Source organism: Moschus berezovskii, chromosome 12, assembly GCF_049115385.1.
Source record: "Moschus berezovskii isolate FMDL1 chromosome 12, NW_MosBer_1.0, whole genome shotgun sequence".
NCBI classification, from domain to species: domain Eukaryota; kingdom Metazoa; phylum Chordata; class Mammalia; order Artiodactyla; family Moschidae; genus Moschus; species Moschus berezovskii.
In genome coordinates this window covers 71528600-71542737 of record NC_142471.1, presented here as the reverse complement: position 1 = coordinate 71542737, position 14138 = coordinate 71528600, and the positions used below count along the sequence as shown (strand labels likewise).

Sequence of the window (14138 nt, the reverse complement as noted above, 5' to 3'; positions counted from 1 at the left end):
AGCTTTAATGCACAGAAGACTTAAAGATTATTGTTTTTTATATTCCAGATATAAACACAGACTCTGAGTCTGAGTTCAAAAGTGGACTCTATGAATAGAAGCACTGGATCAAAGTCTGAGAGTAAGGACTACAAGAAGATTCTCAGTACTGAAGAGAAGAAAGTTATTTTTCTTCATACTATCCTCTCTAAAATATTATTCTGGCCACTTCTAACCCTTACCCTGTTCAGCACTGTAGTGGAAGCCGGGATGCTTCGTTGTTTGGGAAAAGAGACAAGGAAACCAATGTGGTGACAACACAAGGAAGGAATGTTGCAATGGCCACCTGGCCAGGTGAGCTATTTCTTGTATACAGGGACAATATTTTGTCGGTTGTGAATTTCTGGACCAGAAGAATTTACGTTCCAGTTTCTACTCCATTTGGCACTTAGAGTATCTTATATTTTGAAAGTATGTTCTTATTTATGTGTCTGTTCCTTATCTAGTTGATTCCCTTGTGGGCAGGAATCTTAATTTATTCTTTGAAGTAGGCCCTATAGTAGTTAATATAGGGGTTGTGTCTAGCATGTCCTTGGTAATTTTGGGTTTTGTTTGGATAAGTGGTAGTAGTGAAAGTGATGGCAATGGGGGTGGGGGTGGTGATGATGATGATGTTGGTGATGGTGATAATAATCTTCACCAAGGGACCCAAACAGAAAGCTGTGCAAGTAGATTTCCGATAGTCGCTTCATCTTCATCATTAAGACAGTCAATACTCATCCTCTTTCTTCCTCAGACAGAAACCTTCTCATCTTTAAGGTTTAGTAAAATGTCAACTCTTCTGGTGAAGTCTTTCCCAGTTTGCCCAAGTAGAATTAATTCCTTCCATTTCTCTGCAAGCTAATAATGACACTAAAATAACACAATCTAAACTAGTTATTTATGAACCTATTTCCTCTAGTTAATTTTGAGCTCCATGGGAAAAGGGACTCAAAAGTATTCAATGGCCTCATCAGGTTTATACTTGACACCTAGTTGACACTGTATAAGTCTGTGCTGTCCAATATAGTAGCTACATGAGACAATTTAAATTGATTAAAATTAAAAATTTGCTCCTCTGTCACCCTAGCCATATTTCAAGTGTGCAACAAACACAAAGGACAGTATATATACAGAACATTTTCCTTATTGCTGAAAGTTCTACTGAACAGCACTGCAAACAAACATATTTGTAAAATTGGATTAATTTTTCATATGGTCATATATCTATTAAGCTGTCTCATGCTTAACTAAGGCTGGGCCCACATATTACTTAAGCCATCACAGACTTCCATGGTTTTGCTGGTCTTAGTATGCTATACCCTTCACCTTGTAGATAAAGAAACAGATCTAGAAAGGTAAAGAGACCAGCCTGCCAAGATCGCGTAGCACATTAATGATACAAAATTGTTTTATTGATTGCATCCCCTCACACAGGCATGGTAATGCATCTGGTGACTGTTCCATACCATTTGCTGAATGAAAGACTGAACAAACTAGGGAAACCCCAGTTCTTATTCCTTGCCCAGCTCTCCCCATTTTACCCCATTGCTCATAGATTCTTCCAGCTGCATTGACCAAACAGAACTGCTGCTTCAATTTTCTTTTTTTTCCACAAACAAAAAGTCACAATGAGCCTGAGAATCCATAGATAAGAGAAATATTGGCAGAATTTGCCCTGAATATCTCTTCCCTGTTCCCAAATCTCTCAGTTACCTGTCTCCATGTGTTGCCCCCATCGGAAGAGATGAACACACTGATGTCAGTATATGAGAGCTCCGGACCAATGTTGCCTAAAACAGAAGCAGATTATTTGAAAATGTCAGGCACTTTACAGATTACGTGTGCTTGGGGTTGAGGGAAGGGGTAGCAGAGAGTAAAGGTTTTCCAAGTTATGTTTAGAATATATTTATGCAGTTTTTTCTTGGTGTCATATCAAGACCCCAGCAGGAAGATAACATAACATGGAAAAAAACAAATAAATAAATAATACAAGAGGGATGCCTGTTTAAAAGGCAACACCCAAAGACCAAATATTGATTAGCTTGGATCTCTTGAACTATTCATTCTGTATACCATTAGTCTCTCCAAAATTGATCTTGATGATGGCAAAAAGAAGAAGAGTAAACAATTATGCTAGCCTAGGAACACCTTCCTTCTCATATGTAATTTTATGTTAACAAAAACTGGTGTATGTGTGAGTGTGCATATGTGTATCTGTTTCCAAGTTAAACCTGACAAAATATTCCTGATGTGCCAGGCCATTGAATAAACCAGCAGTACTTGGAAGGAAAGTTATGACCAACCTTGATAGTATATTAAAAAGCAGAGAGACATTACTTTGCCAACCAAGGTCCGTCTAGTCAAGGCAATGGTTTTTCCCGTGGTCATGTATGGATGTGAGAGTTGGACTGTGAAGAAAGCTGAGTGCCGAAGAATTGATGCTTTTGAACTGTGGTGTTGGAGAAGACTCTTGAGAGTCCCTTATACTGCAAGGAGATCCAACCAGTCCATTCTAAAGGAGATCAATCCTGAGTGTTCATTGGAAGGACTGATGCTAAAGCTGACACTGCAATACTTTGGCCACCTCATGCGACGAGTTGACTCACTGGAAAAGACTCTGATGCTGGGAAAGTTTGGGGGCAGGAGGAGAAGGGGACGACAGAGAATGAGATGGCTGGATGGCATCACCGACTCTGTGGACATGAGTTTGAGTGAACTCCGGGAGTTGGTGATGGACAGGGAGGCCTGGCGTGCTGTGATTCATGGGGTCGTGGAGAGTCGACTGAGCAACTGAACTGAACTGAACAGAATATGTAACCAAAGTGATAGAGTTTCCAGAAGAAGATGACAATATTCAGCAGACCACGGTCATCAAGTACCTGAAGAAGGAAATGGCAACCCATTCCAGTATTCTCACCTGGAGGATCCCATGGACAGAGGAGCCTGGTGGGCAACAGTCCATGGGATTGCAAGACTTAGCGACTTAGCGACTAAGCCACCACCATGGTCATCAAGCATGGTAGGAGAAGTCACCTGGATTACACCAGGTGACCACAATTCCTGTCTTATTCCTTCACACCTTTTCCCGCTCTCCTTCTTTTTCTTCCTTTTGCATCACCTTGTGGTTATATTTGTAAAAACAAGAAAGTAGTTAAGATTTTCTAGCCTATCCATATGGCCCAAGTTTACCCACAAACCCTCTGGTCCCAGAACAAATGTCCCAAACTTAAAAGTGAGCTGCTCAACAAATAATTGTACAACAGATGAATGAGGAAACACATGATTGAATTATGTTGTGATGTTGATGTGCATTTGGGGAGGTCTTTAGAAGCAGGAAAGTGCCCTAAACATGTAAGAATTTATCACTGAGGCTGATATTTTTTCTTTAAAAATAGCAGGAAGGGAATGTTAGCTCCCACACATCTGTAGCCTAAATAAGAGCACAATAAAAATGCAATAATGAAAATGTTAATTGAGCTCCTGACATTTAATGCTTCAAAATGAGAAATTAAACCCAGGCTACAGCTTGTCAAGCTCACATCAGCATCAGGGAGCACACAGCTAGCCAACTTGTTTTGACACTCAGACTTCCAAAAATAACCCTAGGGCTCAGGGCTCAGGCAGTCAGTACCAGTGGAGTGGGGAGTGGCTTGGTGAACAGTTCTGAGGAGCTATATCTAGAATCTGAAATTCAACTCTTCAGATCCAGGTTTTGGAAGACACAGAAATGAAGAAAGTAAAGCAGGGCAGGACAGAGAATGTCAACTTGTCCTTTAATCATGGCCACCTGGAGCACTATGATAAAGATTCCGAGCCCATGTTTGGTTTCAACAGAATAGAGTTTGGCAATCGATTAGTAACATCTACCAAGGGTGGGAGAGATTCAGGGAGGCAGGTGTATAGTCCCCCAAGAGCTAGAATCTGCTGGCCCTGTCAGGGCTTAGCATCTGTTACATCCTCTTTAGGAGTTGGTTCTGCCTATATCTTAAACCTCTCTTGCAAAGCTCAGTGAGATTGATTTTGGAGGCATGGTGATGATGAGAATCCAAGGCTCCCAGTGAAGCTTGTTTTAGAAATATCTTGGGTCAATTGAAAGGATCCCTGAAAGAAATGTTACTGATCACAGAGACCAAAAGTCAGTTCCCAGAGGAAAGGACAGAAAAGGTGTATCCAGGATGACTTGATCTTTGAACACATTCAGTCCCCAAATGGACCTATAGGAAGGAAACCTCTGAGAAGGAGAGTCTGGATTATGGTGTGAGAGAAGGAAGATCTGAATGCTGTGCCTCACTGGTTAAAGTGGAACTGGAGGAGGGCTCCCAGGGTGGCCCCAGGCCAGGTTAGAGGAAGAGGCAGCTGGTCCCCCTTGGAGTGGTGTGATAGGAGGGAGAAAGGGGGAAAGCCATGGAAAACAGGGAGCTCCTCACAACAGCTTAGCTGGTCAATCACACGGGTTCTGCTGCCCATCTGGGCAACTGTTAACAACATGCTTTTAGCCTCATGTCCTCCCAAGGTACCTTTCTCCCAAGGCTTTATTTAGACACTCCCAGAAAAGAGAGAGAGAGAGACAGAAACACAAAGAGACAGGGGCAGAATTTTAACATGCTCTGAGGTTAGAGATGCTTCTCTCATCACCATTGATGTCCACTCAGGGTAATTAAATGGAAAAGGAAGCAGACAGTACAGGAAAGCACCTCCATGGAGGGGACAACACAAGAGTATGTATAGGAAGCATGGCAGGGAGCCTGGAGTAGCTGTGGGGCTTGCAGGTGAAGGGGCCTGAGACTAGGTCTGGCCGAATGGCTACTGGATGGACCAGACTTGGAGGCAGAGGGAGTATGAGTGAGGGCAAGATACCTGTTTCTCCTGCCCTCCACCTCTTTACCCATAAATCAACATCATAGGGCTATTTGCAATCATAGCAGGAAAGTGCTCTGTACACCTTAAGGTCCTGGGAGGATGTACGGTCTCTATGACCAGCTTGAAACCACAGTGTAAGGATACTTAGTACTCTGGTGCTTCTGCTGCTAAAAAGCAATTGCCAAACTCTCCAGACTGGAATTCCATCTGCCTTCAGAGATGGTCTCAACAGGTGTAAGAGATGAATCCCGGCAGGCACTGTCATCCATGCAGCTTCCCCAAGCCCTGGTCTCAGTGAGAGATAGGAGGCGGCAGTGAGGAGTGAAGATGAGAGGGACCAGGGTCACTGACACCTGAAGGCAGGAGACATGCGTGGATCTGGAAAAGGGTTCTGGAGAGACAGGTCCATTCAGACTACTGAAGGCATCCTCAGCTAAGTTCATAATTATTTTTCCGACAGTGAAACGACCTTCAGGGAGAACCGGCAAGCAGGGTAAGGAGAAGCTGGGAATAAGGAGGCATCTGTCAGTGACCCAGTACCGGCTTTTCATGAGGATCTTGTCAGCTGTGTTACGCCCCTCTCAATGCACTATGCAAAGTTACAAGAGCTACAAAGGGGAGAGTATTAGTAAATTCTCATGTATATGGGCAAAAGAAGTTTCAGAATCCAATCTTGAATGTCTATGTGTTTGTTAGCTCATAAAGACTTAGTTAGAGTAATTTAGAGGCCCATGATGGTCGTAGGTGATAACAGCCACAACTAACCCTCCTGACTATGCTCTGAGCCCTCAGTGGGATCTTGTAGGCACACTCTCCAATCTCTAATTCGTACAACACCCTCACAAGGCAGGGAAAGATAACTTGATTTGCAGATGAGGAAAATGAAGCACAGAGGTTGAAAGAACTTGGTCAAATTCTTAAGGCTCATAAGTGTCAGAGCTCAGCTTGGAAAGCAGGCCTACATAGCTCCTAAGTGCATACATTCATTCTGGAGATGCACACTGAACGCACATTATTTGTGGATTCTACTGAAATAGGTGTACAAATCATATTCCTTTGGTGCAATAAGAGCAGTTCTAAATTTCTGTAATATTAATGATGATATTATAAAAGGTATCATGTATTGAGCATTCAATATCTCCTAGGCACTGTTTTCGGAGAAGGCAATGGCAAGCCACTCCAGTACTCGTGCCTGGAAAATCCCATGGATGGAGGAGCCTGGTGGGCTGCAGTCCATGGGGTCGCTAGGGGTCGGACACGACTGAGCGACTTCACTTTCACTTTTCACTTTCACACATTGGAGAAGGAAATGGCAACCCACTCCAGTGTTCTTGCCTGGAGAATCCCAGGGACAGGGGAGCCTGGTAGGCTGCCGTCTATGGGGTCACACAGAGTCGGACACGACAAGTGACTTAGCAGCAGTAGCAGCAACAGCAGGCACTGTTTTGAACACTTGAAACCCAACACTTTGTTTAATACTCCAGTTCCAATATTACCACTCCAGTGGTACTATTTTTTCCACTGTAAATGAAAACACCAATGTTTAGAGTGGTTAAGCCACATAAGGCAATCCTGACTATATAGTTAGCATTTACATAATGATAACTTTTATTTTTATTTTTTTCCTTTTTTTACAATTTATTTTCATTGGAGGATAATTACTTTACAATATTGTGATGGCCTCTGCCACACATAAACATGAATCAGCCACAGGCATACAGCCTCCCTACTGAACCCCCCTGCCACCTTGCTTTCCACTCCACCCCACAGGGAACCCAAAGTCAGTGCTCTGTAACTTTTATTATTGATTACTGTTCTCCAGTATTCCTTCCACTCCAGTCCAGGGCCTCCTGTAGGCCTGGAGGAGAGGCAAAGTATAGCAGTCCCACAGTTGGGAGGTCTAACAGGCATGGATGATGGAGTGTGGGGGTCACTCTCCCTGTCAGGAACATAGTACCAGAGCCTGCCTTCAACACTCACTGTGCTGGGCTCCCTGAAGCCAGTGGTGTTAAATATGGCGGATCCAATTTCTATGGGTGGAGAGTTGGCTGAGGCATCTTCAGAAGGCTATGCTAGCTGTCACCCCAATTCGAGTGGATGGTCACTGGTAGTATTTAAAAGTTCATGAAGTTGAAGGGTTGGAGAAAGAAGTCATGGCTAGCAGAGCAGTAACTCCAGGGCCTGGAGCTTCAGGTTGATGAGTTTACCATCTCGACAAGTCTCTGTGAATTTATCTACTTTTATTAGAAAAAACTGCCTCATACCAGAGCTCTAACTTCGAAGATTAGAGGCCTGCTTTGCTTTATGCCATTAATGTATTCCTGAAAAGGTGTATGGAAATCAAATGCATGCTAATCAGAGCACTTTCCCCAGGAGACTTTCATTTTCATCTCGGAATTGTTTTATCTTCATTTCTGATTGATGTTCAGTGGACAGTGGTTCCAACAATGCAACCTGGAGTTTTTCTGCCCTTTCCCCCAGGCCCTCAGCCAAGTGGTTAATCATGTGTAAACAAACCTTTACATGCACCAGAGACCTCCTGATTAAAAACAGCTCTGGGGTGAAACCTTTTGTAAAGAATCTTCTGTGCAAAGAGAAAACTACCCCAACTTATACTTAGTGAGCTAAGAAGTTCATATATCACATTTTCTTAAAGTGAGAATTCCTTATTACAAACAACCTTTCTGATCAGTCAGTTGACTTGAAAAGGAACTCTGGCCTCTATCTAACACAGGGGACTGCCCTGTGACCACGTGAAATGTTGCATTTACCGAAAGTTACAAGGTTCTGGAGCTCTTTGCCTGGGTTATTAGGTTGGCCTTGCAGTTCCACAAATTCTGCCTGTTTTCTGGGATGAATGCCCACAGCTTTTATCTGACGCTCAAATGATTACAAAGAGGTCATGATACATGCCAGAAGCCCTCAGTAAGGAAGAAGCTCAGCCTTCCTTACCTGTAGCCACCACGAGCCCTGGAGCTGTCTCCTTGCTGGAGATTCTTCCTGAGGAATATGGATTTTCAGAGATCTGCAAGTGTAGGTGTAGGGAGCAGAAAGGCTAAAATGGAGAAGAAGAAAGAAGTTTCATTCCTGTCAGGGAACTCCTGACATGCATCCCTGCCCCACCAGATACAGGGCTTGCAGGTGCCAACCTTCCAGGAACAGCAAGGGTTAGATGAGAGTCACTCACTCACTTCCCCAAGAGATGACCTGGGGCAGGAGTCATCTCTCCCTGAACAGATGATAGAATCACATCAGAACCTGCCCTGAGCACAGCTCATAGGGCCCTTCCTGTCCCTGCTCCCATCACAATTGTATGCGTCCCCTCCCTTTCTCACCCCCACTCTATCAAGGTCCAGTTCATGGTCAGCCTCATGAAGACTCCTGACCATTCCTTCCCACCCACAGGATGACACTGACCTCCTCCCATCTTTGACCGTGGCCATCACACTCTGCTTCTTGGAGCTCTGTGGGGCCACTGGGAGCAGTGGAGGGGGAAGTGAAGAGAGACAGTCTTGACCCTCTACCCTCTTCTTCAATCAGATGGTCCCTCTTTCTGCTTCATGTGATTGGTTCCTGTTTATAATTTTACTTTGAATTTCACTTAAAATGTCTGTAGCCATTATCTGAAACTTGTATAAGTTTGTCTTCTTTACTTATTTATCCCTAGTTGAGTTTCTTTAAAAGGATTAGGGATTTAGAGAGATGTAGACACATAATAAAAAAATATATTAAAAAATTGTGAAATTAGAGAAAGGAGAAAATTAGGTTAATAAAATAAGATGAATCCATGGGTAAGGTTTAGGGAGGGGGGGAATTCTTGCTGTGACCAGTTGTTGGACACATGCAGGCATATGTCTCTGACCTTCCTAGTACCCCAAGCCAAAAACATGGATCTGGACTGAAAACTACAAAAGGAAAAGGCCATGTTAATCCTATTTACCACCATACTCCCAGTTTTTAACATAATGTCTGGAATATTCAGTAAGTAGTGAAAGGCAACTTTTTCTGCGAAGGGGAAACAATCATTTCTGGGACTGTAGAAATGTTTCTCACATACGTCCCCTTTAAGAGGGCATTGAGGGTTGTGAATTTCACTGTTAATGATCTGTCTTCCCTCCTCATCTGAAGTTGCAGCCCCTGAGAACAGAGATAATGTCTTATACATTAGATCCTCTATGTGCCTATGTGAATATCCCATACAGCTGGAACCCTGGGAACGCTGAGAGATTAACTCTTGTCCATGTGGACATACCAGCCTGCATTTCTTGGGCTTCTAATGCAGCTTTTACTTACCTTGCCCATTTTCAAGCACTCATCAAATGGTATCATATCAGTATCAGCTAATAGGTTTTTACCACTACTGAGCTCTGCCTGGGACCCTTGGGCACAGGCTTTCTCTTACCCATCTTTCTCTTACTAGAAGTTGTAGCACATAGTAAATTCTCAAGTAAAAACTTGTGGAATCCAACTGAATTTTCCATCCAGATGATACGGCAGTCTGAGTCCACAGATCAGTGCCCTAGGAGTTGTAGGAAATCCCTGCCCAGCACCAGGCACATTCCTAAGGCCTCTTTGGTGGAATAAAGGCCCTGATGGGACATCCCCAGGTAAGTAGTCTGCCCCGTGGTCTCACATGAGACAGGGATACTGACCAGCAGGCAGTGTACTGTGTTTCCTCTCAGGTCCATATCTGGAGCTTGCAGGAGGCGCCAATCCCTGCCTTTGTTGTAAGTGATATATGTCTTCACCTGGTCATCCACCTTCTTGTTTGCCAGGAATATCCCTTTGATACCTGCTACCTAGGAAAAAGCGCGAGAGATGGAGAACAATGTTGGGTCAAAATGCCTACAGGTTTGGAGAAACCTAGGGAGAAATGCCCCAGGATTGTCCACAGTGTATTCGAGTAAACAAGAGGAAAAGAGGAGCAGCATGGTGAGAAATGTCATATTCCACATGGTCTACAGGAGAAGTTTAAGTTCATTATTCTTGCCTGGAGAATCCCAGGGACAGAGGAGCCTGGTGGGCTGCCATCTATGGGGTCGCACAGAATCGGACATGACTAAAGCGAATTAGCAGCAGCAGCAGCTGCTGGCCTCCACACCCGCCTACTCCCTCCACCCCCTCCCGCCACAAACCAGATATTCCATCCTCCTCTTACTCAGCTTCTGTGCCCCACTCTACACATCTCTGTGCTTTGTTCAGAGGACTTCATCCTTAATTAACTTATTTATCCTTAATTAACTACCAACATTTCCTCTGCAGTGGGAGTGGTTGCTAACAACTTAAGTAGTTACATTTGAGATTAACCAACATATACTAATATATATATAAAAGATAAACAAGAAAGACTTCCTGCATAGCACCAAGAAGTATATTCAGTACCTTACAATAACTTATAATAATGGAAAAGAATCTGAAAAAGAATACACACACACACTCATATATATATATATGTATAAATATATACATATGTGTGTATGTATATATATATAACTGAATCACTTTTCTGTACACCTGAAATATTGCTCAGTTCAGTTCAGTCGCTCAGGTGTGTCCGACTCTTTGCGACCCCATGAACCGCAGCACGCCAGGCTTCCCTGTCCATCACCAACCCCTGGAGTTCACCCAAACCCATGTGCATTGAGTCGATGATGCCATCCAACTATCTCATCCTCTGTCGTTGCCTTCTCCTCCTGCCCTCAATCTTTCCCACCATCAGGGTATTTTCAAATGAGTCAGCTCTTCTCATCAGGTGGCCAAAGTATTGGAGTTTCAGCTTTAGCATAAGTCCTTCCAATGATTATTTAGGACTGGTCTTCTTTAGGATGAACTGGTTGAATCTCCTTGCAGTCCAAGGGACTCTCAAGAGTCTTCTCCAACACCACAGTTCAAAAGCATCAATTCTTCGGTGTTCAGCCTTTATAGTCCAACTCTCACATCCATACATGACCACTGGAAAAACCATAGCTTTGACTAGACAGACTTTTGTTGGCAAAGTAATGTCTCTGCTTTCTAATATGTTGTCTAGGTTGGTCATAACTTTCCTTCCAAGGAGCAAGCGTCTTTTAATTTCATGACTGCAATCACCATCTGCAGTGATTTTGGAGCCCAGAAAAATAAAGTCAGCCACTGTGTCCACTGTTTCCCTATTTGCCATGACGTGATGGGACCAGATGCCATGATATTTGTTTTCTGAATGTTGAGCTTCAAGCCAACTTTTTCACTCTCCTCTTTCACTTTCAACAAGAGGCTCTTTAGTTCTTCCTCACTTTCTGCCATAAGGGTGGTGTCATCTGCATATCTGAGGTTATTGATATTTCTCCCAGCAATCTTGATTCCAGCTTGTGATTCATCCAGGCCAGCATTTCTCATGATGTACTCTGCATATAAGTTAAACAAGCAGGGTGACAATATACAGCCTTGACATACTCCTTTTCCGATTTGGAACCAGTCTGTTGTTCCATGTCCAGTTCTAACTGTTGCATCCTGACCTGCACACAGGTTTCTCAAGAGGCAGGTCAGGTGGTTTGGTATTCCCATCTCTTGAAGAATTTTCCACAGTTTATTGTGATTCACACAGTCAAAGGCTTTGGCATAGTCAATAAAGCAGAAGTAGATGTTTTTCTGGACTCTCTTGCTTTTTCGATGATCCAGCAGATGTTGGCAATTTTATCTCTGGTTTCTCTGCCTTTTCTAAAACTATCTTGAACATCTGGAAGTTCACGTTTCATGTATTGCTGAAGCCTGGCTTGGAGAATTTTAAGCATTACTTTACTAGCCTGTGAGATGAGTACAATTGTGCAGTAGTTTGAGCATTCTTTGTCATTGCCTTTCTTTGGGATTGGAATGAAAACTGACCTTTTCCAGTCCTGTGGCCACTGCTGACATTGTAAATCAACTATATTTCAATAAAAATTAAAAATAAATAAAAACAGAGAACATAGGATTTTGCTCACAGGGGGCTTGTAGACAGGTTCAAGGCATCAATGTATAATCTGTAATGGTGGTAAGTTGAAGTGTCTTGATTAGCAGTGAGGTAGAAAATCTCTTAATAAGTTAATCAATAAGATAATTAAGGATAAAGGATCATGACAAATTGTGGAAAAATTCTTAAAAAGATGGGAATACCAGACCACCTGACCTGCCTCCTGAGAAATCTGCATGCAGGTCAGGAAGCAACAGTTAGAATTGGACATGGAACAACAAACCAGTTCTGAATTGGGAAAGGAGTACGTCAAGGCTGTATATTGTCACCCTGCTTATTTAACTTACATGTAGAGTATACATCATGTGAAATGCCAGGCTGGATGAATCACAAGCTGGAATCAAGACCCTGATGCTGGAAAAGATTGAGGGTGGGAGGAGAAGGGGACGACAGAGGATGAGATGGTTGGATGGCATCACTGACTCAATGGACTGAGTTTGAGTAAACTCTGGGAGTTGGTGATGCTCTGGGAGCCTGGCGTGCTGCAGACCATGGGGTTGCAAAGAGTTGGACACGACTGAGTGACTGAACTGAACTGAGATGTTTTCTATCTCAGATGACCCAGCTTGGTGACCTGGCCCCTATCATTGGCTGTGACACCAGTTCACTGTGGACTTTGGATAGTTCTTATTTTATCTTGGGTCTCAGCCAATTGTCACTTTAAAAAAGGTGGGGAAAAAAAAGGTGGAATAAACCCTTTCCTTTCTTTTTTTCCTCCGTTGGTTGGCAAAGGATACCACAGATAATGTAGACTACTCCTGGGAGAGCTCCCCATGTATTGGGATTTGCATACCTTTGATAATCTGAAGGAAGAAGAGCATCACCACAACACAAGTAGCTACAGAGTGAGGAGAATTATCATCCAGAAAGATTCAAGAGTAAGCACAGATTTGACTCACTTTTATTACTTCTCTGCCCACATCTGAGCAATAAGAAGAGATATTTAGAATGACAGCAATCAATGTTGTCTTGAATTGCTATTCAAGTTCCAAAGGAAAGGTAATTCAAATTGTTAAGATACATATAAAAAAGACTTCCGCAGGTTTTCTAGATAACACTCAGATATTTCAAAATTTTAATTGTATTTATACTTACCCCCATTCTTTGAGGGTCATCGTGAACTGAGGTTCTGAGAGGATCCCAGTGGGAGCAAAGGAAAAGACTTTCATAGAAGTCAGCTCTTCTGTTTTTTTTTTGTTTGTTTGTTTGATTTTTAATGACAAAATTTAGCTGATGAAATGAGAACTGCTTTTTTTTTTTTTTTAGGTAACCTAACTGGCCTTGAAAGAGAATAAAGAATGCCAACCCAAACACAAAATAAATAAATAACAAAAAAACAAACAGGGCATGTCTGGAGGAGAACAAACTGGGAAGGACACCACTAGGAGAGTTTGACAAAGGGCCAAGGATGGAATTGATTAGAATCCTATTGTGAACAGAGGGTGGGAAAGGACAGAAGCCTGGGTGGGGTGAGGGACAGTGGTGTCAGCGTTATCTCCTTTCCCAGTGGTACCCTCCCTGCCTTAGCTGCTCAGAGACAGTGCCATTTCAGGAAGGCTGGTACTTCACACACTCATCAAGGTCTGTGAGGCTCTGCGATCACCTCAGTCTTTAAAACCAACTGCAAAGGTGTCTGTCTCAAACCCAGTTACTGATAATTCCTCACATGGAATGGAATCTGAGTTTCCTTAGAACCTTCTGCCTAATGGAGGCCTTTTGCTATTCTCTTTAGACAAAGGGCTGGTACCTTTTCTGGTGTATTACCAGTTAATGATGACATATCTTTCTCTTACCTAAGCCAGTTGCCCTTCTCCATCGTGCACTGGGGGTCTTGCTATCTAATTTCTAGAAAATAAACAGGTCAGAATCAGACTCTTGTCTGTCACCCGCACCCCCTGCCTCCTAGTCCAGTGCATTCTAGCATGAATTACTAACCACTCTGCTGCTTCTTGTGTTCTTCTGGATAAGCATGCTTGGAAAATATATGCCAGTATTACATTAGCATTTTTCTCCTAAGAACCCTACCACTCAGGTGGGTATTTTCTGTGTGCCCCACTTAGTCTGAGAGCAAAATCATGAGAATGGAGACTGAAAAGATATAGAAAGGAGAGATTTTGAGGGAACCCAGATGCATCTCTGAGGGTGTTCCTCCTGCAGCTGCACATAATGCCAAAGAAATCTCAGTCTTGTCTGGGGGAAAAAAGGAACACTTTCCATTTGTATTTGGATTATTCTAAGCCCCATCATTGCTGCTGAATTGGTTCTTGGCTTT

General features: G+C 43.0%; 1 protein-coding gene across 1 annotated transcript in view; it reads right to left on the bottom strand.

Annotated features, from left to right (window-relative positions):
* SORCS3 (sortilin related VPS10 domain containing receptor 3) overlaps positions 1-14138 on the bottom strand; it is a 642617-nt gene that overhangs the window by 100495 nt on the left and 527984 nt on the right. The window contains exons 10-12 of the mRNA XM_055424699.2: positions 9534-9680; positions 7834-7936; positions 1735-1811 (exon numbers count right to left, since the gene is read on the bottom strand). Coding sequence (XP_055280674.2) covers positions 1735-1811; positions 7834-7936; positions 9534-9680 — 327 coding nt within the window. The remainder of the gene's footprint in view (positions 1-1734; positions 1812-7833; positions 7937-9533; positions 9681-14138) is intronic.